A 27,281-nucleotide genomic window follows, 5' to 3' on the forward strand; every position below is an offset into this window, starting at 1 on the left:
ACATCTATCACTTATACATGAATTTTCTTATATGGACCCTGTACTTTCAGACAACTTGATAAAAAAAGTAATTGCTTCGCAATCTGCAAATCACTTTAGGTTTTCTTACCACAAAAAAAAAATCTCTCTAAAACGCTGATCATCAAGTATCTCGCTTCTGTCTAACTTCTTGTCTACTGCCTGTTGTCAAGTGGAATCAGTCTCTAGGATCAGTGACAGACGAATTACAGGAAGCAGGGGATGATCATTGTCTCTACTCCTGCTCTTCTGCCTTACTGCATAAATACATAACATAGAAGAGCAGTGCATGATGGGAGGTGAGGAACAGGAAGTTTCAGCACTTATGCTGGCACAATATTAAATAATAAAGAACCACCAACTCATAAAAAGATAATCCTGATATCTCCAGTATCAGATCAGAAAGATATGGTGGACAGCAGTGTGAGCAGCTTCTTCTTACCTCAGCACCCCTGGTATCTCCAGTATTAGACCAGAAAGGCAGGGTGGACAGCAGTGTCAGCAGACTATTTACCTCAGCACCCCAGATATCTCCAGTATTAGAACAGAAGGACAGGGTGGACAGCAGTGTCAGCAGACTATTTACCTCAGCACCCCAGATATCTCCAGAATTAGACCAGAAAGGCAGGATGGACAGGAGTGTGAGCAGCCTCTTCTTACCTCAGCACCCCTGGTATCTCCAGTATTAGACCAGAAAGGCAGGATGGACAGGAGTGTGAGCAGCCTCTTCTTACCTCAGCACCCCTGGTATCTCCAGTATTAGACCAGAAAGGCAGGATGGACAGGAGTGTGAGCAGCCTCTTCTTACCTCAGCACCCCTGGTATCTCCAGTATTAGACCAGAAAGGCAGGGTGGATAGCAGTGTCAGCAGACTATTTACCTCAGCACCCCAGATATCTCCAGTATTAGAACAGAAAAACAGGGTGGACAGCAGTGTGAGCAGACTATTTACCTCAGCACCCCTGATATCTTCAAAATTAGATCAGAAAGACATGGTGGACAGCAGTGTGAGCTGCCTCTTTGTACCTTAGTACCCCTGGTATCTCCAGTATTACATCAGATAGACAGGGTGGACAGCAGTGTGAGCAGACTATTACCTCAGCATCTTGGTATCTCATGTACTATATCAGAATATCCACTGTAAGCACATATTCTTGCACATCAATGGAGTGGGTTCTTACTGCAAATGCTCATGCTATATTACGTCCTAATAACATAGCTCTAGTATGGGTTAATGTCAGTGTAATAATTTCCTTTTCTTATTTATTTTTGTTTCTGGAAAACCCCTTCACCAACCCATTAGAAGGTGTTAAAAAAAAACACCTCCTGCTGCAGCACCATTCCCCTTTTGGTCTCCTGGCATTGACACCCAGTGGGTGCATCACGCAAATGCTGTACCCTTCACATGTTTTCAGAGAAGAAAAACAGTGCTATGGGAGGTAAGGCAACAAGACTACATTTTTCTTCAAGTTTTGTGGAAAGGATGGAAATGCTGTAAGTAAGTAGCCTGAGGGCGACTCAAAACTTGGGGCGGACTGGCTGGTGCTAGTAGCTCATACCGTTGTCACAATAAATGGCTACCTTTCATATTGGCTGAAGTTGTAGCCTTGTCCTGGCGAGAAGGCATCTGGCAAAGTAGCCTCTGCCCACTGACAATTTTGGTCTTGATAATGATAGTGAGGTGGTGACCACTATCATAATTTCGATCTTGACGCCAAAAAAATGTAGCGGGATGGCACAGCTGGTGAAATCACAGCTTGCCGACTCAAGGCGGATAAGCTTGCCTAGAAGTGGAGCCCTTGGGGAACAGAGTCTAGGCAATTACATGAACTATAAAATGGCATAAATGGAAAAAAACAACAATAAAACCCTTATTTTTTTTAATGGAGCATGTAAAGGACTTAAAATTACTCTTTAAAATTAAAGGCCGACATACCAACATAGGGGAACTTTATGCCAAGAGACCAACCGAAGTTTGGTTTCTTCAGTGGAATAAGTACAATTTGCACCAAAAGATGAGGGGAAAGGTAATACATGGGGCCACGGAAAAAAAACCTGGATAAGGAAATGGACAGGACACTGCTACAAAATGTCATGAAACCTCATGTCCATGTAATAGCAACAGGCTCCTAAAATAAAACCTTATAAAGTGTTTTTCATATGTAACAATACATAAAGGACTGGTAATAAATTGCAGAGGAATAGCCAGGCTTACGTGTTATTATAATGCCGCGTCCTACGGAGGCTCATTACTCATTCCATTTACTGTAAGCTACAATGAGAAAATAACCATTTACGCTCTAAACACAGAGATTGCTATTCAACCGCAGCTATCGAATGCTCCTGACAACAAGCCCATTTTAATACCGATTATTGAGCTGTTTAGTTATATGAAATGATCGGTATAACCTACGGGGAAACGAGCAGATGAATTATTTAGAGATATTGGGAAGAGTAAAATATAAGCCTACTGAGTGCATAACCTGCTTTCTAGATACCATATCTTTTTTGTTTGGTGTGAACCTATGTGGAAATTCTTCTTTATTCAGCCCATTGTTTGCCGTTTTAAACAGGTTATCCAACCTTTAAAATTATATTTCAAAAGCTGTATTGTGGCCAAAAATATATCCCTACTAATATACACCCATTACCAAACATGCCCCGGAGACTTGTCTGAATTGTAGTTTTCAGGGGTAATGTTTCTCCTTATGGAGAGGGACAAGCCAGGCCCGGCATTTCAGAATGAGGAGACTTATAAGCCATGCATGCTCCTCTGGGAAATTAAATATGCAAATTGTCTCTTCAGAGAGGAAGAGGACTAGAACTCTTGCGCCACTTATTGGAAGCAGTGATCCTAAAAATCAATATCAACACTTTAATGAGCCTAGCCTTTATGGCAGACATAGGCAAGGAAAGTGTATGGGGGAATTTATTCAAGCATTTGTCCACTACGTAAGCTGGCAACCCACGTCACGGGTCCTTACAATTTGCCAGTCCTAACGCTAAACATTGAATAAAAGCTCACCGACACAAAAAGAGGATTTACAGATCCTCCAAAAAATTCAAAAAAGTCACAGAAGCTTACGTATTGAGGCCCCAATATAAACTAATACCTTACATACATTGATATTTGATATCTTTTTGCACTTTATCTTGCAGGGCGCAGTCGGACCATGATGGCTCTGTAAACTATTGGCCTCTGTTCACACAGCATGCATTTTGTAGCACTGGGCAGCCCGCCTGTATGTGCGTTACTCATAGGCTGCAAACCAGATGCCTTGCATTGCGTGTGTGAATTATGCCATATACAGACTAGTATCTCTTATCTTTTTGTGCACTAATGCCAAACAGCCAACACTGGATTGAAAGTGGTTGTTTCATCGGTATTTTTTGCACCTGTGTGTTTGCCATCATTTATCGGGTCCGCTGCGCCCTGCTGGTGCATTCAGTTGGAGGCTTCAGCAGGTAAAACATCTCTGCTTTTTTCTGTGACTTTTTTGGAGGATCTGTAAGTCCTCTTTTTGTATCGGTGAGCTTTTATAGGGAATCTGTCATCAGGTTTTTGCAATGTAATCTGAGAGCAGCATGTTGTAGGGACTGTGACCCCGATTCCAGTAAACTGTCAGTTATTAGGCTGCTTGTCATCGTTTCAATCAGTGTTTTACTAGAAGGAGATTATCACTAGAGGACTAGTTCTCTCATACCATGCAGTCCTCCTGCTGTGTACCCACACGCCACTACCATTTGAAAGCAAGGAATTGTAGGTCATATTGTTTTCATGATATCAGTGCTCACAGAAAACTTCTTCTTAAGGTGCTAACTTGCAGGTATTACATACTGGTAAACCCAATAAGAAAAGTACCGGTAGGTCCAATGGTAATGGCACAAAGACGATACTTTAATATAGCACTCAAGCTATTATGACAGCCACACAAAATTAGCATTAATTCTGTGCCAGTGTATGTATGTATGTATGTATAGCTGTATGCCAGTGTATGTATGTATGTATGTATGTATGTATGTATGTATGTATGTATGTATGTGTGTGTATATATATATATATATATATATATATATATATATATATATATATATATATATATATATATATATATAGCTAGTAGAAGGCAATATCAAGTAGTGTCAGACAGGCCGACCAGAAGACCGGAGAATCCGGTGGACCTTGGCCTCACCTTCAGACATTAGGGCAGACCTCAGGGCTACTACGGGGCACAGAGTGAGAGGGTACCGATATTGTATATGGGGAGCTGTGGGGACCCACGCTGTATATAAGGGAGCTGTGAAGTCACCACACGTTATATAGTGGAGCTGCATACAGTATACCGTACTGCATTTGGTATAATTGCATTAAAGTGTGAATAGGTCATCATACTATGTATGAGGAGCTGTGGGGGCCATCAAACTGTGTGTAACGAGCTGAGGGGCCATAATGCTGTATGTAGGGCGCTGTAGAGACATCATATTGTATTCAGGGGATCTGTTGTAACTGTATAGAGAGCTGTGAGGGCCATCATACTGTATATTGCAAGCTTTGGGGACATCATGCTAGATATGGGAGGCTGTGAACCAGTGTGCTTGGGTGGTGACTGTGAGGATTAACTAGGGAAAAGATGGAAAGTGGACCCACTGGATCGTGATGACGATCCCCTCACGGACGAGCTGACCAGGTGGACTGCCCCTTATACAGGGAGAGTTAGGGGCAGGCCCGTGAGGGACTATCACCACAGAAGCTGGGGAAGCAAGACGGAACAGACAAAAGAAAACGTGGGCCCGGAGGAAACAAAAGAGGCACCAGACTGACGGGAGCGGGAGAGCCACAGGACTGCAATGATACCGGAAAGAAGACACTAGGAAAGAAGACACACAAACACTGGAACTAGGAACGGCGAAAGAGTAACAGAGACTCAGGACTGCTATGGAGCAGGACTGTGGTGATATAGGACTGAAAAGACAGGGACGGCAGGAGGACTGCGGTGATGCAGGTCAGGCGAGACAGCAAACGACAGGTACACTGGAGTGAGGGGCCCAGGGCAGCAGAGACACAGGGAAGGTACTGGAAGAGGCAAAGGGAGAACCAGAATCAGAGAGCATACAGCACAGACGAGAGGCCAAGAGTACTAGCAGAACACAAGCGATCTTCAGGCACGGTGGCGCAGTGGATAGCACAGCAGCCTTGCAGCGCTGGAGTCCTGGGTTCAAACCCCGCCAAGGACAACATCTGCAAAGAGTTTGTATGTTCTCTCCGTGTTTGCGTGGGTTTCCTCCGGGTACTCCGGTTTCCTCCCACATTCCAAAGACATACTGATAGGGAATTTAGATTGTGAGCCCCATCGGGGACAGTGATGATAATGTGTGCAAAAATGTAAAGCGCTGCGGAATATGTTAGCGCTATATAAAAATAAAGATTATTATTATTATTATTATATTCAGGCACAGAGGAGCGGACGGAAGCAGCTTACATACCCATGCAGCACAGCACTTCCGGGTGAAGATCCTCCAAGACGATAGAGAGGATGGAAGGAGCGCCAGCAGGAAGGTTAGAAGTGAGCACGCGCAGTGCTGAATCTGGCGTGCGTGCGCGCCTGACGAGCATCAGAGGCCGGGAGCGAGCGCAGAGAGGAGGACGCCGCAGAAGAGGAGGCATGCCGGAATGCCGAAGACAGGTGAGTATGAGTGGGCGGAGGCGGCGGCAACGGCAGCGGCGTAACAGTGGTATACATGGTGGAGATATACTGTATATAGGGGAGTTTGTGGGGGACATCATCCTACATATAGGGGATCTGTGGGGCATCATACGGTATGTATATAGGGAGCTGTGGACCATTATACAGTGTGTTCAAGTCATCATACTGTGCTTGTGTGGTGGAATACATGTTGGGGATATCATACTGTATATAGGGGTGTTTGTGGGGGACATCATACTGTATATAGGGGAGCTGTGGGGCATCATACTGCATATAGGGAGCTGTGGACCATTATATTGGGTCATCATACTGTGCTTATTATTATTATAGGGCCATTTATTCCATGGCGCTGTACATGTGAAAAAGGGCATCCATAGACAAGTACAACAAACATGAGCAATAAAAGGCACACACAAGTACAGGACAGAGGACCCTGCCAGCGAGGGCTCACAGTCTAAAGGGGATGGGTGAGGATACACAAGGAGAGGGTAGAGCTGGTCGTGTGGTGGTTCAGTAGACTGAGGATCACTACAGGTTGTAGGCTTGTCGGAAGAGGTGAGTCTTCAGGTTCCTTTTGAAGGTTTACATAGTAGGTGAGAGTCTGACCTGTTGTGGTAGAGTTCCAGAGTAGGGGTGATGCGCGGGAGAAGTTTTGTATGCCGTTGTGGGAAGAAGAGGGAAGAGGGAGTAGAGAAGGAGATCTTGTGAGGATCGGAGGTTGCGTGCAAGAAGGTACCGGGAGACTATGTCACAGATGTATGGAGGAGACAGGTTGTGGATGGCTTTGTATGTCATAGTTAGGGTTTTGGACCGGAGCCTCTGGACAACAGGACTTATGTGCTGGATAGGGTTGAGCGACTTTTAGTTTTTTAGGGTCGAGTCGGGTTTCACGAAACCCGACTATCTCAGTCGAGTCGAGTGGAATCGGCCGATTATCGTGAAAAGTCGGGGATCGACCGAAACACGAAACCCAATGCAAGTCAATGGGGGAGCATAGTCGGCAGTGAGTGGAGGCCAGGAAAACATGTACAGTGCCCATTTTAACCCCTTAGCGACCGCCGATACGCCTTTTAACGGCGGCTGCTAAGGGTACTTAAACCACAGCGCCGTTAATTAACGGCGCTGTGGAAAAAGTGAATAGCGCCCCCCTGAGGCCGATTTTCTCCGGGGTCTCGGCTGACGGGGGTAGCCGAGACCCCAGAGAACATGATTCGGGGGGTTTTTAACCCACCCCGCATTTGCGATCGCCGGTAATTAACCGTTTACCGGCGATCGCAAAAAAAAAAAAAAAAGCGATCTCTTTTTAATTTCTCTGTCCTCCGATGTGATCGCACATCGGAGGACAGAGAAAAGGGGTCCCAGGTGGCCCCCCAATACTCACCTAGCTCCCCCGATGCTCCTCGTGTCTCCCGGTGGGCGCCGCCATCTTCAAAATGGCGGGCGCATGCGCAGTGCGCCCGCCGGCCGGCACCGGGAGAATCTTTGGGGTCTCGGCTGCCGGGGGTAGCCGAGACCCCAAAGAGCATGATCGGGGTCGGTATTACCGACCCCTGTTTTGCGATCGCCGGTAATTAACTGTTTACCGGCGACCGCAAAAAAAAAAAAAAAAAAGTAAAGTGTAATTCTCTGTCCTCTGATGTGATCGCACATCAGAGGACAGAGAAATAGGGGGATTCGGGGACCCTAGCATACTCACCTAGGTCCCTGGATCCTCTTGCTGCTCCTCCTGGCCGCCGGCAGAAGAACATGGCGGACGCATGCCCAGTGCGCCCGCCATCTGTCTCCATCTGCCGGCCGGCAGGAGAACAGCAGTTGGGGCTAAAATTAGGGTTAGGGTTAGGGTTAGGGGTAGGGTTAGGGGTAGGGTTAGGGGGTAGGGTTAGGGGTAGGGTTAGGGGTAGGGCTAGGGCTAGGGTTAGGGCTAGGGTTGGGGCTAAATTTAGGGTTAGGGTTGGGGCTAAACTTAGGGTTAGGGTTGGGGCTAAACTTAGGGTTAGGCTTCTTTCACACTTACGTCGGTACGGGGCCGTCGCAATGCGTCGGCCCGACATACCGACGCACGTTGTGAAAATTGTGCACAACGTGGGCAGCAGCTGTAGTTTTTCAACGCATCCGCTGCCCAATCTATGTCCTGGGGAGGAGGGGGCGGAGTTACGGCCACGCATGCGCGGTCAGAAATGGCGGATGCGAGGTACAAAAAAACGTTTCATTGAACGTTTTTTTGTGCCGACGTTCCGCCAAAACACAACTGATCCAGTGCACGACGGACGCGACGTGTGGCCATCCGTCACGATCCGTCGGCAATACAAGTCTATGGGCAAAAAACGCATCCTGCGGGCACATTTGCAGGATCCGTTTCTTGTCCAAAACGACGGATTGCGACGGAATGCCAAACGACGCAAGTGTGAAAGTAGCCTTAGGGCTAGGGTTAGGGTTGGGGCTAAAGTTAGGGCTACGGTTGGGGCTAAAGTTAGGGTTAGAGCAGGGATTAGGGTTAGGGTTGGTATTAGGGTTACGCTTGGGATTAGGGTTGTGATTAGGGGTGTATTGGGATTAGGGTTAGGTTTGAGGTTAGGGTTGAGATTAGGATTAGGGGTGTGTTGGATTTAGAGTTTTGATTAGGGTTATGGTTAGGGTTGACATTAGGGTTGTTTTGGGGTTAGGGTTGTGATTATGGTTAGGGTTAGTGATTAGGATTATGGATCAGGTTGAGATTAGGGTTAGGGGTGTGTTGGGGTTAGGGTTGGAGCTAGAATTGGGGGGTTTCCACTGTTTAGGTACATCAGGGGGTCTCCAAACACGACAGCCAATTTTGCGCTCAAAAAGTCAAATGGTGTTCCCTCCCTTCTGAGCTCTGCCATGCGCCCAAACAGTGGGTTACCCCCACATATGGTGCATCAGCGTACTCGGGATAAATTGGACAACAACTATTGCAGTCCAATTTCTCCTGTTACCCTTGTGAAAATAAAAACTTGGGGGCTAAAAAATCTTTTTTGTGGAAAAAAAAATATTTTTTATTTTCACGGCTCTGCATTATAAACTTCTGTGAAGCACTTGGGCATTCAAGGTTCTCACCACACATCTAGATAAGTTCCATGGGGGGTCTAGTTTCCAAAATGGGGTCACTTGTGGGGGATTTCTACTGTTTAGGCACATCAGGGGCTCTCCAAACGCGACATGGCGTCCGATCTCAATTCCAGCCAATTCTACATTGAAAAAGTAAAACGGCACTCTTTCTCTTCCAAGCTCTGCGGTGCGCCCAAACAGTGGTTTACCCCCACATATTGGGTATCGACGTACTCAGGAGAAATTGCACAACAACTTTAGTGGTCTAATTTCTCCTGTTACCCTTGTGAAAATAAGAATTTGTGGGCAAAAAGATCATTTTTGTGTAAACAAAAGCGATTTTTTATTTTCACGGCTCTACGTTATAAACTTCTGTGAAGCACTTGGGGGTTCAAAGTGCTCACCACACATCTAGATAAGTTCCTTAAGGGGTCTAGTTTCCAAAATGGTGTCACTTGTGGGGAGTTTCCACTGTTTAGGCACATCAGGGGCTCTCTAAACGTGACATGGCGTCCGATCTCAATTCCAGCCAATTCTGCATTGAAAAAGTCAAACGGCGCTCCTTCACTTCTAAGTTCTGCGGTGCGCCCTAACAGTGGTTTACCCACACATATGGGGTATTGGCGTATTCAGGAGAAATTGCATAACAAAATTTATGGTTACATTTCTGTTTTTACACTTGTGAAAATAAAAAAAATGGTTCTGAATTAAGATGTTTGCAAAAAAAAGTTAAATGTTCATTTTTTCCTTCCACATTGTTTCAGTTCCTGTGAAGCACGTAAAGGGTTAATAAACTTCTTGAATGTGGTTTTGAGAACCTTGAGGGGTGTAGTTTTTAGAATGGTGTCACACTTCATTATTTTCTATCATATAGACCCCTCAAAATGACTTCAAATGTGATGTGGTGCCTAAAAAAAAATGGTGTTGTAAAAGTGAGAAATTGCTGGTCAACTTTTAACCCTTATAACTCCCTAACAAAAAAAAATTTTGTTTCCAAAATTGTGCTGATGTAAAGTAGACATGTGGAAAATGTTATTTATTAACTATTTTTCGTGACATATCTCTCTGATTTAAGGGCATAAAAATACAAAGTTTGAAAATTGCAAAATTTTAAAAATTTTCGCCATATTTCCGTTTTTTTCATAAATAATCACAAGTAATATCGAAGAAATGTTACCACTAACATGAAGTACAATATGTCACGAAAAAACAATCTCAGAATCAGCGGGATCCGTTGAAGCGTTCCAGAGTTATAACCTCATAAAGTGACAGTGGTCAGAATTGCAAAAATTGGCTCGGTCATTAAGTACCAAATTGGCTCTGTCACTAAGGGGTTAATGGCAAAAACATCCATTCTTGTTACTGAAGCTTGTCAATCTTAATTTACCTTATAATAATAGTAAGGCATTGGAAATTGGGGGTAATTTGGCTAAAGTTGTGGAGGGTAGGGCTGGTTCAAGTATTTAGTGGGCCCAGGAAATCTGGACCACGTCACGGCAGTAGAGCAGGGAGAGGTAAGTATTTCAACTTTGCAAGTGCTGTGATCCTGAGCAAGCAGGGGGGGCCCACTCGTTGGCATTGGCACTGGCACAGGGCCCCTCAAAGTACGGCGGTGTGTTTGAACGGCGGGGGTGCCTCCCACCGGCAGCGACACTTTTGCGTACTATGAGGGGCCCTGTGCCAGTGACGTCGCCAACGAGTATTCCTCCCCCCACCTGATGAAGGAACCTGCACCTTCATCTGCACCTTCCTCTTTGTCCCCGTGTAAGATGGTATGGTATGCGGGAAGAGGAACCTGACTTTCAGCAGGGTCACAATCTTGCTGTGTAGCGTGCACGGGGAATGTTGCGTTATGGGTCAATGTACCAGCAGACTCATCTATCATTGGCTGGGCAATGGGCAGGATGAGGAGGAAACACAGATATAGGCCCAAAGAATAAAGTGGGCTAAATGCAATTCAAAATTGGTAACAGGACTAACCAGGGGGCATTGCTTTGTTCAGTGGAGGACAACTGTAATGAGAGGCTGACACAGAGAGTAGGCCCAAATCAGTAAGTAGTCTAAATGCAGTTCAAAATTGGCAACAGTAGTAAACAGGCGGCACAGCTTTGTTCAGTGGAGGAGAACAGCAAGGAGCGGCAGACACCGATAGTAGGCCACAACCCAACTAGTAGGCCAAATGCAGTTGTTCCATTTAACAACTATTTAACAAGAGCCTGAAGATAGAAGCTCAGGAAAGGCAACATGGAGAACACCTTGGAGCGGCAGACACCGTCTCTCCAACCCAGACCCAACTTGTAGGCCTAATGCAGTGTTGTTTCAACAACTACTGAACGAGAGCTAGAAGATCGAAGCTATGGAGAGGCAACCTGGAGAACACCTTGGAGCGGCAGACACCCTCTCTACAACCCAGACCCAACTTGTAGGCCTAATGCAGTGTTGTTTCAACAACTACTTAATGAGAGCTAGAAGATCGAAGCTATGGAGAGGCAACCTGGAGAACACCTTGGAGCGGCAGACACCCTCTCTACAACCCAGACCCAACTTGTAGGCCTAATGCAGTGTTGTTTCAACAACTACTTAACGAGAGCTAGAAGATCGAAGCTATGGAGAGGCAACCTGGAGAACACCTTGGAGCGGCAGACACCGTCTCTACAACCCAGACCCAACTTGTAGGCCTAATGCAGTGTTGTTTCAACAACAACTGAACGAGAGCTAGAAGATCGAAGCTATGGAGAGGCAACATGGAGAACACCTTGGAGCGGCAGACAACGTTAGTAGGCCCTACCGAAGTAGTAGCCCCAATGCAGTTTTCAAATTCCTATAGGCTGAAAACCAGACTATTGACGCTCAGCTTTTTTCAGAGGAGGACAGCTGTATTGAGTGGCGCAGACAGACACAGGTAGTAGGCCTTAAACAAAAAATTTGGCTCAATGCATTTTAGAAAAGGTTACAGGGGTACACAGGCAGCATTGCTCTGGTCAGTGGAGGACAATTTCAATTATGGACCGCAGACAGACTTAGTACGCCTACAATTAAAAAAAGGATGCTCTATGCAATTTAAAATAGCTTCCAGGGTTACACGGGCAGCAGTGGTGTGGTCAGTGGAGGACTATTGCAAGGATGGACCGCAGATAGGCTTAGTAGGCCTAACATAACAAAAGTTGGCTGTAGGCACTTTAAAATAGGTTCCAGGGGTACACGGGCAGCAGTGGTGTGGTCAGTGGAGGACTATTGGAAGGAGGGACCGCAGACAGGCTTAGTAGGCCTAACATAACAAAAGTAGGCTCTATGCACTTGGAATTATTTTGTAGGGGTACACAGGCAGCAATGGTGTTGTCAGCGGAGGCCGATTGTAAGGAGTGTCTGACACAGTTAGTACCCCCAAAAAATAAATAGATGTTAATGTCTCGCAATACAACAAAACCAAAACACAAAAGGGTGGCATACTTAGGTACATGGGTGGGCTCCTCTGCTGTGTTTCTGACCGAGTAATTTGGCGCAACGTATTTACTGGTGTAAATATAGGACACTGCCCCAGACTATTTTAAGTAGCATCATACATGTCAACACATTGGTATTGTCAGTGCCAGGCATTGAAGGATGTCAGCGCATACACTAAACATTGGTGGAGCTGTGAGAGATAATTTTGCAAATCGTAGAGCACTGTTTGAGCTGGGGGGGGGAAACTGTCTTGTGGCCGGCGGTACAGGCCCAGGGCCCCTCATGTTACAACGGTGTGTCTGACGTTGGTTGCGCGCCACCACCGCCAGAGACACTTTATTGTACTATGAGGGACCCAGTGGCAGTGCCGTCGACCAAAAGCGTGCACACCCACCTCTTCAGATAAACGGCACTCTCACGGGTGCTTGCGCCAAGTGGCGAGACCACGGCCCCGTGGGGGGAGTTTGGCCATTTAGGGAGGTGTAAACATGTCGTATGCTGGACAAACAGCTGCTGCAAATTACGAGATTGGAAAACTCAGTCAGAGCAGTCCACAAGCAAGACCTTTTCATTGGAAAGCTAGGTGTCAGCCGGGAAAGGTGGGGCAAAATAATTCGAAATCCAGTAGTGGTTCATTTTAATGAAGGTTAGATCATCCCAATATTGCTGTCCCCTGTGGACCCTGCATCCACCACATTCACCCAGTGTGCCGTGATGGACACGTAACGTCCCTGGCCATGCCTACTGGTCCATGCATCTGTAGTCAGGTGCACCTTTGTACTCACAGATTGCCTGAGTGCATGGACGATGCACTCTTTAACATGCTGGTGGAGGGCTGGAATGGCTTTTCTCGAAAAGAAGTGTCGACTGGGTAGCTCGTAGCGTGGTTCAGCGTAGTCCATCAGGGCTTTGAAAGCGTCGCTTTCAACCAACCGGTAGGGCATCATCTCTAACGAGATTAGTCTAGCTATGTGGGCGTTAAAACCCTGTGTATGCGGATGCGAGGATGAGTACTTCCTTTTTCTAACGAGAGTCTCATGTAGGGTGAGCTGGACTGGAGAGCTGGAGATCGTGGAACTAGCGGGGGTGCCGGTGGACATGGCAGACTGAGAGACGGTTGGAGACGGTATTCTTGCCGGTGCCCTAGATGCAGTGTTTCCTACTACGAAACTGGTGATTGCCTGACCCTGACTGCTTTGGCCTGGCAACGAAACCTGCACAGATACTGCAGGTGGTGCGGAAAATGGTGGCCTTACAGTGACGGAAGGGATGTAGCGTTGCTGACCAGCTTCATTGGCCGAGGGTGCTACAACCTTAAGGGACGTTTGGTAGTTAGTCCAGGCTTGCAAATGCATGGTGGTTAAATGTCTATGCATGCAACTTGTATTGAGACTTTTCAGATTCTGTCCTCTGCTTAAGGTAGTTGAACATTTTTGACAGATGACTTTGCGCTGATCAATTGGATGTTGTTTAAAAAAATGCCAGACTGCACTCTTTCTAGCATCGGATACCTTTTCAGGCATTGCAGACTGAGCTTCTTTAACCGGATGGCCACGCTGTCCTCCAAGTGGTTTTGGCTTTGCCACGCGTTTTGGGCCAGATACGGGCCCGGCAGATGGAACCTGTTGCGATATTGATGCCTGCTGTGGCCCCTCCTCCTCCGCTTCAGAACTACTGCCGCCTGCACCCTGTTCCCCCAATGGCTGCCAATCAGGGTCAACAACTGGGTCATCTATGACCTCCTCTTCTATCTCATGTGCAACTTCGTCTGTGTTACCGTGTAAGCCGGTGGTATAGCGTTCGTGACGGGGCACCATAGTCTCATCAGGGTCTGGATCAGTACACTGCGAGGGCAACGTGGTGGTCTGAGTCAAAGGAACAGCATAGTAATCTGGCTGTGGCTGTGCACTCCGTGTCCGATTCAACTTGTAATGGGCATGGCCTGTTAACTGTTTCACTTTCTAACCCAGGAACGGTATGTGTAAAGAGCTCCATGGAGTAACCCGTTGTGTCGCCTGATGCATCCTTCTCTGTTGTTGTTTTTGCTGAACAGGACAATGGAGCGACTTGTCCCTGAGCGTGAACATCCACTAACGACGCGCTGCTTTTACATTTACCAGTTTCAGAAGAGGAGGCAAAAGAGCTAGAGGCTGAGTCAGCAAGTAAAGCCAAAACTTGCTCTTGCTGCTCCGGCTTTAAAAGCAGTTTTCCTACTCCCAGAAAAGGGAGCGTTCGAGGCCTTGTGTAGCCAGATGACGAACCTGACTCCACAGCTCGAGACTTAGGTGCTATATTGTTTTTCCCACGACCACCTGATGCTCCACCACCACTACCATCATTACCAGCTGGCAATGAACGCCCACGGCCACGAACTCTTCCACCAGACTTCCTCATTGTTTTAAAAACGTAACCAAAGTAACGGTATTTGTTACTGTAAAACAACTTACAAGGTGAACTCAAACTTCTGTAGGATTTAGATATCCCTTTATAGGTGGGTGAGACTGCAAGGAAAATCAGGCACAATGTTACACACTCGGTTTTCTGTGGCACAAAATGAGACAGATGCCACACACGCAGGACTGGCACAGAAGCACAAATGCCAATATTAATCTCCCACTATTTATTTGTTTTCAGGGAGAATTTAAACCCCCCCCCCCCAAAAAAAAACAGACACTAGGCTTTCTGTGGCCCACAATTTGAGAGAGATGGCACACACGACTTGCACTGAAGCACAAATGCCAATATTAATCTCCCACTATTTATTTTTTTTCAGGGAGAATTTAAAAACCAAAATAAAAAAAAACAGACACTAGGCTTTCTGTGGCCCACAATTTGAGAGAGATGGCACACACGACTGGCACTCAAGCACAAATGCCAATATTTATCTCCCACTTTTTTTTTGTTCCTGGGAGAATTGTCAAGAAATCAGGGCCAGTATTACACACTAGGCTTTCTGTGCCCCAAAATTGGAGAGAGATGGCACACACAGGACTGGCACTCTAGCAGAAATGCCAATCTTAATCTCCCACTATTTTTTTTTTTAGGGAGAATTAAAAAAAAAAAAAAGGATTATAGACACTAGGCTTTCTGTGCCCCACAATTGGAGAGAGATGGCACACACGACTGGCACTCAAGCACAAATGCCAAGATTAATCTCCCACTATTTATTTTTTTCAGGGAGAATTAAAAAAAAAAAAACAGGGACTGTCCTACAATTACTATCTCCCTGCAGTAATCTCAGCAAGGTATGGCAGGCAGCAATAACAAGGAGTGGACTGATGCACAAATTAAATAAAAAGTGTGGACAAACAAACAAGATAGCTGTGCAGAAAGGAAGTAACAACAGGATTTGTGCTTTGAAAAAAGCAGTTGGTTTGCACAGCGGCGTACACACAGCAATGCAGCTATCAGGGAGCCTTCTAGGGCAGCCCAATGAGCTACAGCGCTGAGGAAAAAAAATGTAGCTTCCACTGTCCCTGCAAACAAAAGGTGGTGTTGGACAGTGGAAATCGCTACAGCACAAGCGGTTTGGGGGTTAATGGACCCTGCCTAACACTATCCCTGCTTCTGACGAAGCGGCAGCAACCTCTCCCTATGCTCAGATCAGCAGCAGTAACATGGCGGTTGGCGGGAACGCCTCTTTATAGCCCCTGTGACGCCGCAGACAGCAAGCCAATCACTGCAATGCCCTTCTGTAAGATGGTGGGGACCAGGACCTATGTCATCACGCTGCCCACACTCTGCGTCCACCTTCATTGGCTGAGAAATGGCGCTTTTCGCGTCATTGAAACGCGACTTTGGCGCGAAAGTCGCGTACCGCATGGCCGACCCCACACAGGGATCGGGTCGGGTTTCATGAAACCCGACTGTGCCAAAAGTCGGCGACTTTTGAAAATGAACGATCCGTTTCGCTCAACCCTAGTGCTGGAATACATGGTGGTGATATCATACTATATGTGCGAGGTGCACATACGCAAAGGGAGCCATGAAAGGTGTATCGTAATCGGTTAAAACACTCAGAGGTTTCTCTGGGCTAATTAAAGCTGTTTTCCAGGAGAAGGATAATATTCTTCAGGCACTATATTATGCCGAATCCTAGCAAGGTGTACACTTGGCTCTGCTTGCCAGCTGACTAACTTTTATACTGCATCTAACAATGCTTTACTATTAACATTCAGAGAAGCAGGAAGATTAGCTAGTTGGAAAGAGCACAAGTATGCAAATCACAACTAATCAAACCGGCAAGCAGAGCCGAATCCTGATATTGTGCCTTACAGAAATACCGGGAGATAAACTCCCTGACGAAAATTACTCCTGGTTCCCCCAAAAAACCCTTAATAAAAATGCACATTAGTTTTGCACAGATGAAATGTGAGCCCTCAGAATTAAGTTCTTTTGTGGGCCCAATGTTCCCCAGTCAGACACTGTCAAGCAGCCTTCCATTAATATGGCATAGGACGAGACATTTACAGGTTGAGATCTTCATAAATCACCAGATTTCTTTAAAGGATTTTTCCCATCTTGCACATGTGGGGCACCCACTCATGCTTTCACAGTAAACCTGTCTGTGATGATAACCGTAGACTGCTGAGAAGTGGTACAGAATACCAAGTGTCGGTCAGTGTAAAATTGTAAGAAGGAATAGTTTAAATTGTACAAGTATTATTTTTCTTACCACTTATACCTGTATAAAATACACTTTTGGGGATTTTTTATTTAAAAAAATAATGCATGTGCAACCACCTGACAGCCATGACACGAGGCTGGACCAAGGCCAACGAAGTGGTCAGAACCACATTCAACAAACATTTAAAGCATATCTTGACCCACAAAAATAGGTTAAGATTAATCTATTAACGGTAAATATTACCGTTCATTACCTCTGAGCATTTTCTTTTAGCTTTTCATCAAGGTCATTAAGAATCTCTTGACATTCTGCATGTCCGGGGAACATGTCTAACACACAATCCAGTAAAGAAAAGCTGAGCTGGTCTTCTCCTCCCTCCATGTTGGATTCTGCAAAAATAAACCAAATTATACTAACAAAATCACAAAATAGGATTATGATAATGTAAAAAAAATCTGAAACCTCAGATTAGTTATCCAAGTGCGGTCAAATTTTTATCATGGACCTATATTAATGAATGGGCGAGTGGCATCCAATTCTCAGAGGCAAATAGTAAAATTGCATATGCTGCCACTTGGGTCAAGGAAAAAATTCGACATGTACCATCGCTGATGGTTTGTCAAGACAGCCGGGCATCAGCTGAGGACCCCCCTGTGGCTGTCATTACAGAGCTCCCTTGATATCCTGCCTGTGGCCGGGCTTCAAAGGAGACGGAATTTCTGTTAAATACACTGATGCTGTGGCATTTCTGAATATAGTACAAGCAATCAGATGATTGCAACATCAAGTCTAATAGAAAAATGTAAAAAGAAAATATGAACCCCCCATGTGAAGAAACCAGATTATATTTTAAAGGGAACCTGTCACCCCGAAAATCCCGGGTGAGGTAAGCCCACCGGCATCAGGGGCTTATCTACAGCATTCTGTAATGCTGTAGATAAGCCCCCCGATGTAACCTGAAAAGGGAGAAAAAGACGTTAGATTATACTCACCCAGGGGCGGTCCCGCTGCTGGTCAGGTCGGATGGGCGTCTCCGGTCCGCTCCGGCGCCTCCTATCTTCTTTCCATGACGTCCTCTTCTGATCTTCAGCCACGGCTCCGGCGCAGGCGTACTATGCTCTGCCCTGTTAAGGGCAGACAAAGTACTGCAGTGCGCAGGCGCCGGGCCTTTGACCTTTCCGGCGCCTGCGCACTGCAGTACTATCCTCTGCCCTCAAGAGGGCAGAGCAAAGTACGCCTGCGCCGGAGCCGTGGCTGAAGATCAGAAGAGGACATCATGGAAAGAAGATAGGAGGCGCCGCAGCAGACCAGAGACGCCCATCCGACCTGACCAGCAGCGGGACCGCACCTGGGTGAGTATAATATAACGTCTTTTTCTCCCTTTTCAGGTTACATTGGGGGCTTATCTACAGCATTACAGAATGCTGCAGATAAGCCCCTGATGCCGGTGGGATTACCTCACCCGGGATTTTCGGGGTGACATGTTCCCTTTAATTACCCAGATGATTATGTTTTGCAAACCAAGAAGAATTTACTTTTTATCTGTATGTTGACTTTTGGATTTAAGTGTTGATTTCTGGTGGGTCAAGGAAACAGACTTTTGTTTGGGTAAGCCTGGAATATGGACTTGTAAGCTGATATTTCATATAACACAGTGTGCACTTATCTTTTATGACTAGTGATGGTTGTTGCTATGCTAATTGGGTCTTGTATTATGGAACCTGTTTGTTGACTTTGAAAGCAGAGAGGGAAAGACTGTGCTAATAGATTGAATGGTCAAGTAGTGCTTCTTGATCTCATCACCATTGTTTCCATTATCTGTGAGGGTGGACTGAAGGACACTGGGTAAATCTAAAAATAGGTTACATGCCTCTGTATTAAAAGACTCAGAGACAGAGAGAGCAACACAGCCGGACATTCTGTGGAAACATCCAGAGGCAGGACAGCAGCCAATCCATCATGACACCATCACGAGGGACACAGACTATCATTCTATAGGAAACAACCTAAAGGTTTTCGGCTTTGGTTGGAAGGTTACAGATCTGCTCCACTGACCATGGCTGAGCCATTGATACGTGTGGAGAAAGCCAGGATTGGGACACGCTGGTCGCCTGGCTCCATGGAGATGTTCGGATAAGCCAGGTGGTGAGTCGTGTCAACTGGCCTTTTACCTTGTATGGACTGTCACCTTTTTACGCTTGTCGTTATCTCCTCTCTGTGTGTATCACAGGAAGGGTAGCAAACCTTGGGAGCTCTGACGTAACATCTGCCATTATCCCGGCGAGTCAGTGGAAGGGTGAGACTCTGAAATTGGCACCATCTTGGGTTATCTTGCTGGAACTGTTCTATGTGTTATCTGCCTGTCTGTGGTTCAATAAGGCATTGCCACACTATTTTACCCTCACCCTGTGTTGTCCGAGTAGCGTTATGCCCACGTTAACGGGAGAGCGGGTGTTAGGCGGGGTGATCCCTAGTCCAGGTGGTTCCGGCTAGCGGACAGGGGCGCCCGACGACCCTGTTTCCCCACACTCCCCCCCCCCCCAAAAAAAAAAAAAAAAAAAACAACAACAAAATTAATTTATATCACCCTGCTTTTCCCCCCATTGAAAATAAAGATATTTAAAAGAATAAAAAAATACACATAACGGTAACGACACATTCAGGAAAGTCCAATCAAAATATAAAAACAATTAGCCTGATCGTTAAGTTTATTTATTTTTTGGCAGCTGCAATTCCATACAAAAAAAAAAACTGTTACAAGCGATCAAAAAGCCATATCTATCCCATAATAGTATTAATAAAAATGTTGCCTTGCCCCACAAAAAAATAATAACACAGCTCCTTCGGGAGGAAATTAAAAATGTTACTTGTCTCGAAAAATAGCGACACAATGCCCCCATTTTTTTTTTGCAAACTTACCATTTTTTTTTCACTACTAAAATAGAAAAACTGGACATGTTGGGTATCGCTGTAATAGTATTAATGAGGAAAATCATATTGCAATGTCATTTTTACTACAAAATGTACACAGTAAATATAATTCCCAAAAACATTGGCAGAACTGCATTTTTTTTTTCACAATTGCACGCACTTTTTTCCCCATTTTCCAATACGCTATGCTGAGAAATTAATAATGTTTTTCAAAAGTAAAACTTGTCCTGCTACAAAAAAGCCCTAATTCATCTATGTGGACAGAAAAATAAAAATTATAGCTCTAGGAGGAAAAAACAAAAATGCAAAAAACGGTAACTGGACCTGTTGTGAAGGGGATAATAATGACTTGGGAAGAAAAAAAAAAAAACACATTGCCAAAAAAAACAAAAACAACAAAAACCTGATTTATATAGCGAACCTTGCCCTAGTCTTTATGCACAGTCATGCGCTTGTACGAGGATTCCTGCATGCAACATGCGGTAAAATCATTCGATAGCCGGTTGCGAGCTACAATATACATTTTCAGCAGGAAGCTACAAATTGATGTGTCAAATAGACATTTTAAGCATGAAACACCGATTACATCACAGACTGTGGGATTCTGCTCAGCACTTTTCCAGGGGAGGAAAAAAGAAAAAAAACATTTTGTAAACATGACAGCTTCGTTTGCATATACGTTTTCCTCTTAGACATCTATGTCATTTTTTCAGTTAACTTGTCAAAACAATTTATTTGCTTGCCTCGGATTTGCATGATCTAGTTAGCCTATGAAAATCAAACCGCATTCATTCAGTTTGGCAAATCATCACTTCAAATGGCCAATAATCGTACTTCCCGAATCCCAACTAGATGAGCTGTGCGCCAGGGACGTGAAGACTAATGTACAAACACAGGAGCACAGAGTAAGCGGAACCGTCCCCCCATGACGTGTGCTTACATCGGCTTTATTTCATACGATCCACTCTATACAGAAAGAATGTATATATAACAAACAACAAAGAAAACATATACAGTATGCTGTGTATTGTGTTTTTTTTTTTTGCTGGATTCTCACAAACAAAGTTGGTCACTTCGATTGGTTCCACAATCAATTGACTGGTTATGTACAAAAGCAATAACACTAGTGGGACACTGAAAAAAAAGACCCAAATACCAAACAATGCTACAGCCGATCATCCGGCCAACAGCCATCTCTGCCATTCACAGGAGCGCTGTTCCCTATGAGGGAGCCGCTGCCAGACATCTCTGCCATACACAGGAGCGCTGTTCTCTATGAGGGAACCACTGCCAGACATCTCTGCCATACACAGGAGCGCTGTTCCCTATGAGGGAGCCGCTGCCAGACATCTCTGCCATTCACAGGAGCGCTGTTCCCTATGAGGGAGCCGCTGCCAGACATCTCTGCCATACACAGGAGTGCTGTTCCCTATGAGGGAACCACTGCCAGACATCTCTGCCATACACAGGAGTGCTGTTCTCTATGAGGGAGCCGCTGCCAGACATCTCTGCCATACACAGGAGCGCTGTTCTCTATGAGGGAGCCACTGCCAGACATCTCTGCTATACACAGGAGCGCTGTTCTCTATGAGGGAGCCACTGCCAGACATCTCTGCCGTACACAGGAGCGCTGTTCTCTATGAGGGAGCCACTGCCAGACATCTCTGCCATACACAGGAGCGCTGTTCTCTATGAGGGAGCCACTGCCAGACGTCTCTGCCATACACAGGAGCGCTGTTCCCTATGAGGCAGCCGCTGCCAGACATCTCTGCCATACACAGGAGCGCTGTTCTCTATGAGGGAGCCACTGCCAGACATCTCTGCCGTACACAGGAGCGCTGTTCTCTATGAGGGTACCACTGCCAGACGTCTCTGCCGTACACAGGAGCGCTGTTCTCTATGAGGGTACCACTGCCAGACGTCTCTGCCGTACACAGGAGCGCTGTTCTCTATGAGGGAGCCGCTGCCAGACATCTCTGCCATACACAGGAGCGCTGTTCTCTATGAGGGAGCCACTGCCAGACATCTCTGCCATACACAGGAGCGCTGTTCCCTATGAGGCAGCCGCTGCCAGACATCTCTGCCATATACAGGAGCGCTGTTCTCTATGAGGGAGCCACTGCCAGACATCTCTGCTATACACAGGAGCGCTGTTCCCTATGAGGGAGCCACTGCCAGACATCTCTGCCGTACACAGGAGCGCTGTTCTCTATGAGGGAGCCACTGCCAGACATCTCTGCCATACACAGGAGCGCTGTTCTCTATGAGGGAGCCACTGCCAGACATCTCTGCCATATACAGGAGCGCTGTTCTCTATGAGGGAGCCACTGCCAGACATCTCTGCCATACACAGGAGCGCTGTTCTCTATGAGGGAACCACTGCCAGACATCTCTGCCATACACAGGAGCGCTGTTCTCTAGGAGGGAGCCGCTGCCAGACATCTCTGCCATACACAGGAGCGCTGTTCTCTATGGGGGAGCCACTGCCAGACATCTCTGCCATACACAGGAGCGCTGTTCTCTATGAGGGAACCACTGCCAGACATCTCTGCCGTACACAGGAGCGCTGTTCTCTATGAGGGAACCACTGCCAGACATCTCTGCCATACACAGGAGCGCTGTTCTCTATGAGGGAACCACTGCCAGACATCTCTGCCATACACAGGAGCGCTGTTCTCTATGAGGGATCCGCTGCCAGACATCTCTGCCATACACAGGAGCGCTGTTCTCTATGAGGGATCCGCTGCCAGACATCTCTGCCATACACAGGAGCGCTGTTCTCTATGAGGGAGCCACTGACAGACATCTCTGCCATACACAGGAGCGCTGTTCTCTATGGGGGAGCCACTGCCAGACATCTCTGCCATACACAGGAGCGCTGTTCTCTATGGGGGAGCCACTGCCAGACATTTCTGCCGTACACAGGAGCGCTGTTCTCTATGGGGGAGCCACTGCCAGACATCTCTGCCATACACAGGAGCGCTGTTCTCTATGGGGGAGCCACTGCCAGACATCTCTGCCATACACAGGAGCGCTGTTCTCTATGGGGGAGCCACTGCCAGACATCTCTGCCATACACAGGAGCGCTGTTCTCTATGAGGGAGCCGCTGCCAGACATCTCTGCTGGTGGCTTCTCTCTGGGAGAACAAAGCAATCAGCAGTCTGAAATAGGATAGGACTGATCAATATCTTCCTAGACAGTCAGTAGTGGCCCCCCATACACATTAGGGTGTCAGCTCAACCGATTGATATCGGTGGGGGTGACTCATAATAGTTAGTGATGAGCGAATATACTTGTTACTCTAGATTTCTTGAGCATGCTCGGGTGTCCTCCAAGTATTTTTTAGTGCTCGGAGATTTAGTTTTTCTTGCCGCAGCTGAATGATTTACATCTTTTGGCCAGCATAAGTACATATTGGGGTTGCCTCGTTGCTAGGGAATCCACACATATACTTATGCTGGCTAACAGATGCAAATCATTCAGCTGCGGCGATGAAAACTAGATTTCCGAGCACTAAAAAAATACTTGGAGGACATCCGAGCAATCTCGAGTAATGAGCATATTCGCTCATCACTAATAATAGTCTAATGTGTTTGGGGCGCTTTGGTTGGGCACACAACATTCAGATTGCCATTATACATATAAGCACTTACGGTATATTGTGAACAGCATAATCACTGACAATCTAACAGAGCGTTTCATTAAGGCATTTATACCAGAAATTAGGAAACATTAATAAAAGTTCCAATACTTTTGTGGAACTCGTAAGTTTTGCGCCTTTTTGCACTTAGAGTACCCTATTTGCGATGTATGAAGGCAACCTCGTGGCATAATTGCCAACATTTCTAGGTCCTTTTAATCCATGCCTCCATCCCTCCCAGGAGCTCCTCTCCTAGACGCAGCTCTGGGTTTCCTTGAATGCCCACGTTTGGGAGGGTCTTTATGTAAACTTTGCCCACTTTAGCTTTAGTACCCTGGGAAATCTAGGACAGGTGGCAAATACAGTTGAGGTGCTCACACCCACAATTGACGCGGCTCCAATAACCCTCCGGTCACATGACCCGTCCGAGCGCTGTCCGTTTTATTCTCGGATACTGACCCATAGAGCGTCACCGTTCCACCTCTGCCTTAACACCAGATCCGGGTGTCTGTCCCGTGACGGTAAGGCCGGAGTCACACTACCGTGTTTTACGGACGTAAGAGAGGTGCTGAAAATACGGATTGCATACGGTACAATGCTTCTCTATGCCCCAAGCTCCTATCAGCCGTATTTTACTGATCTGTATTATACGGTCTTCTACGGCCGTAGAAAATCGCAGCATGCTGCGTTTGTCACCGTATTGCGCAAAAAATACGCCACTGAAAGTCTATGGGGGCGAGAAAAATACGGATTACACACGGACCAGCAGTGTGACTTGCGAGAAATACGCAGCGGTGTTAGAGAGAAAAGCCGGCAATTCAGTGCGGTGTACAGTAAAATCACACTGACAGCTTACATTAGAATAGGTAGAATAAATGTGTACACCTCCCTATGGGAGGTGGAGCCGCATATTCATCACTGTAATGTGCGGCACCACGTGACCGCTCATAAAGGACAAGCAGCGACGCTGAGAGGATTTAAGCGCCGAGGGAGCTGGGTAAGTATTTTAATGCCAGCGGGGGGGGGGGGGGGGGCAGATTACCGGCAACTTTATTTTAAAAACAAAAATAAATTAAAAAAAAAAAAAAGATTATTCATTCCTTCTTTCCAGCAAACGCTGCTGGTTAGAAGGGATGAATACCGGCTTCAGCACCGCACGCAGGGGACAGCGCTTAACTCTAGCGCTGTCTCCTGCACGGTCCGTGTGGTCCTCGGTCGGCACACGGCTGCCGCACGTGTGCCACACTGATGTTCAACGTAAGCACACGGACAATTCCGGTACCGGAATTATCTGGATGTGTGAGACTGGCCTTATAGCAGAGCTCCTGCCTGTAAAATAATTTAAACCCTTCAGATGGATTTACATCGTGGGACATATCGACGGAAGGTATGGGATATTGTTGGTTTATTATTTTTAATTTGTTACAGGTCGAGGGTCTCCAGGTGGATTGAGAGTGGAATAAAATATTACAACGTGTGTGTGTGTGTGTGTGTGTGTGTGTGTGTGTGTGTGTGTGTGTGTGTGTGTGTGTGTGTGTGTGTGTGTTTTTAACCATTTCATGCTATTGGATTAATAATGGATAGGTGTCAGAATTGACGCCTCTCCATTATTAATTTGGCTTAATGTCACGTTACAATAGCAAGGTGACATTAACCCTTCATTACTCCACATCCCACTGCTACAGGGGAATGGGAAGAGAGTGGCCAAGTGCCAGAATGGGCGCATCTTCCAGTTGTGCCTTTTCTGGGGTGACTGGGGGCAGGTGTTTTTAGCCAGGGGGGATGGGGGGGGGGCCAATAACCATGGACCCTCTCCTGGCTATTAATATCTGCCCTCACACTGGCTTTAGTACTCTGGCGTAGAAAATTGTGCGGGAGCCCACGCCAATTTTTTCCGCCATTTAACCCTTTAATTTAATCGCTAGACAGCCCAAATTTGCACATACACACTACTAACATTAGTAGTGTGGAATCTGCAAAAAAAAATGGGGATATGAGATGGTTTACTGTATGTAAACCATGTCTCATATCATGTCGGGTTTAGGAAGGAGAGAGCAAAGCCGGCAATTGAATTACCAGCTTTTAAGATAGCTCGCGCTGGATGAAATATTAAAAAAAAAAAAAAAAAATATATATATATATATATATATATATATATATATATATATATATATATATATATATAGCAGGGATTGTTCTCGCTCAGATGCGGCGGATGACACTCTGGAGGCACGTTTCATTAAAAGTTCACAGGTTTATTGCTCCATAAGCCACATAGCAACAGGAACAACAGGTAAACAGTCTTACTTCAGACAGTTGAATCCTCAATGTCCATATTAGAGCTCCGCTCTCTCTCAGACCTGTAGGCATACAGGCTGTGCCATGTCCAGCACATAGGCTCTCCAGCCTAAATATGGTCTCTGTGTACTGTTCAGGACGTCTGTCCCCACTTGGAACCGTCCAACAGCCAGGACACATGGAAGTCTGTCCACTCTTGCAGACTCCCAAACACACTCACCACGTGGGCTACACACACCTCTTTACATAAGTGTAACCACACCCAGATACCTGTCACATGGCCAGTCAGGTGAGTGTGACATCACCACAGGTCCTTCAACATAAAACCATCTTAGGTATTCAAACACGCCTCTTAGGGTGGGTTTGTAGGTGACTGAACCCACCCATCTCTCCAATCACCTGGAAGCCTTCCCAATGTAAACAAATCCCTCAGCAGTAGATCTGCTTGAGCAAAAAGTAACCCAGGCTTCCATCACAGGGCCACCCACCTCTGCGATACATACCGTCCATTAATCACATGACCTTTAGCCACGCTACAATATATATATATATTAATATATATATACATATACACACATATATATATATATATATATATATATATATATATATATATACATACAGTACATATGTTTTTATGTTTTTCGGAGCACATGGATCCCTTGTATGTCCGTATGTCGGTTTTGCAAGCCTGCGAGAAAATGTCGCAATACGGATGCCATACGGATTACATACGGAGGATGTCATGCGCAAAATACGCTGACACACCCTGCCTATGGAGGAGATACGGACCACTATTTTGGGGACTTTTCTGCGTATTACGGCTGTAAATTACGGACCATATTTTTACACGCTGAGTGTGACGCCGGCCTAAGGCTCAGAGCACGTCTTCTCGTCCGGTTTGCAGGTCACACTCTATTCACCCCCTAATTTCTGTTAGTGTTTTCTTTTTTTCCCTCCTTTTTCAAATAGCCATAACTTTTGTAATTTTTGCCAATGTACGAGAGCTTAATTTTTTGAGAACCAAGTTGTAGTTTTGGACATTATTAATTTATCATATAAAATAAGGGAAAATTGTAATGAAACAATAAAGTGGTAGAAAAACGCTAATTTGGGGGTTTAATTTTTAAGTCGGAAATCCAGAGTTTGGATTTTTCTCCTCTTTACAATATTTATCGATAAAGTTCATTTATTTTATATTTTGATCATTCAGACTTATACAGAAGCAGTTTTATAAATGTGCATTTTGGGGCACAATCCTCACCAAAAACCGTGCAAAATCTACGTGGTGGAGACGCTGCAGACCACCTAATGCTGTAACACAGAGTGATGGGCGGGGAGGCTGGGGACCACCAACAAACACGGGGGACATCAATGTATAATAGCATCAGATCACACAGCAGAGGACAACTCCCCAGCTCCACTGCTGCGTCCTCAGTAACCATGGTAACCGCACTACACGGGGTCTACATGAGATTCAAGCTTGAGGAGGCTAATTTGCATATTCCAGGTGCCTTCTGGGAAAAGCGAAGAGTCTCCCTAAGCTAGAAG

General features: G+C 46.0%; 1 protein-coding gene across 4 annotated transcripts in view; it reads right to left on the reverse strand.

The window, feature by feature from the left end:
• KIAA0825 (KIAA0825 ortholog) overlaps nucleotides 1–27,281 on the reverse strand; it is a 544,507-nt gene that overhangs the window by 511,112 nt on the left and 6,114 nt on the right. For all 4 annotated transcript variants that reach the window (XM_069751839.1, XM_069751830.1, XM_069751857.1 and 1 more), the window contains one exon: nucleotides 17,114–17,249. In XM_069751839.1, coding sequence (XP_069607940.1) covers nucleotides 17,114–17,241 — 128 coding nt within the window. In that variant the 5' untranslated portion in view covers nucleotides 17,242–17,249. The remainder of the gene's footprint in view (nucleotides 1–17,113; nucleotides 17,250–27,281) is intronic.

Source organism: Ranitomeya imitator, chromosome 1 (genome assembly GCF_032444005.1).
Source record: "Ranitomeya imitator isolate aRanImi1 chromosome 1, aRanImi1.pri, whole genome shotgun sequence".
Taxonomy (NCBI): Eukaryota; Metazoa; Chordata; class Amphibia; order Anura; family Dendrobatidae; genus Ranitomeya; species Ranitomeya imitator.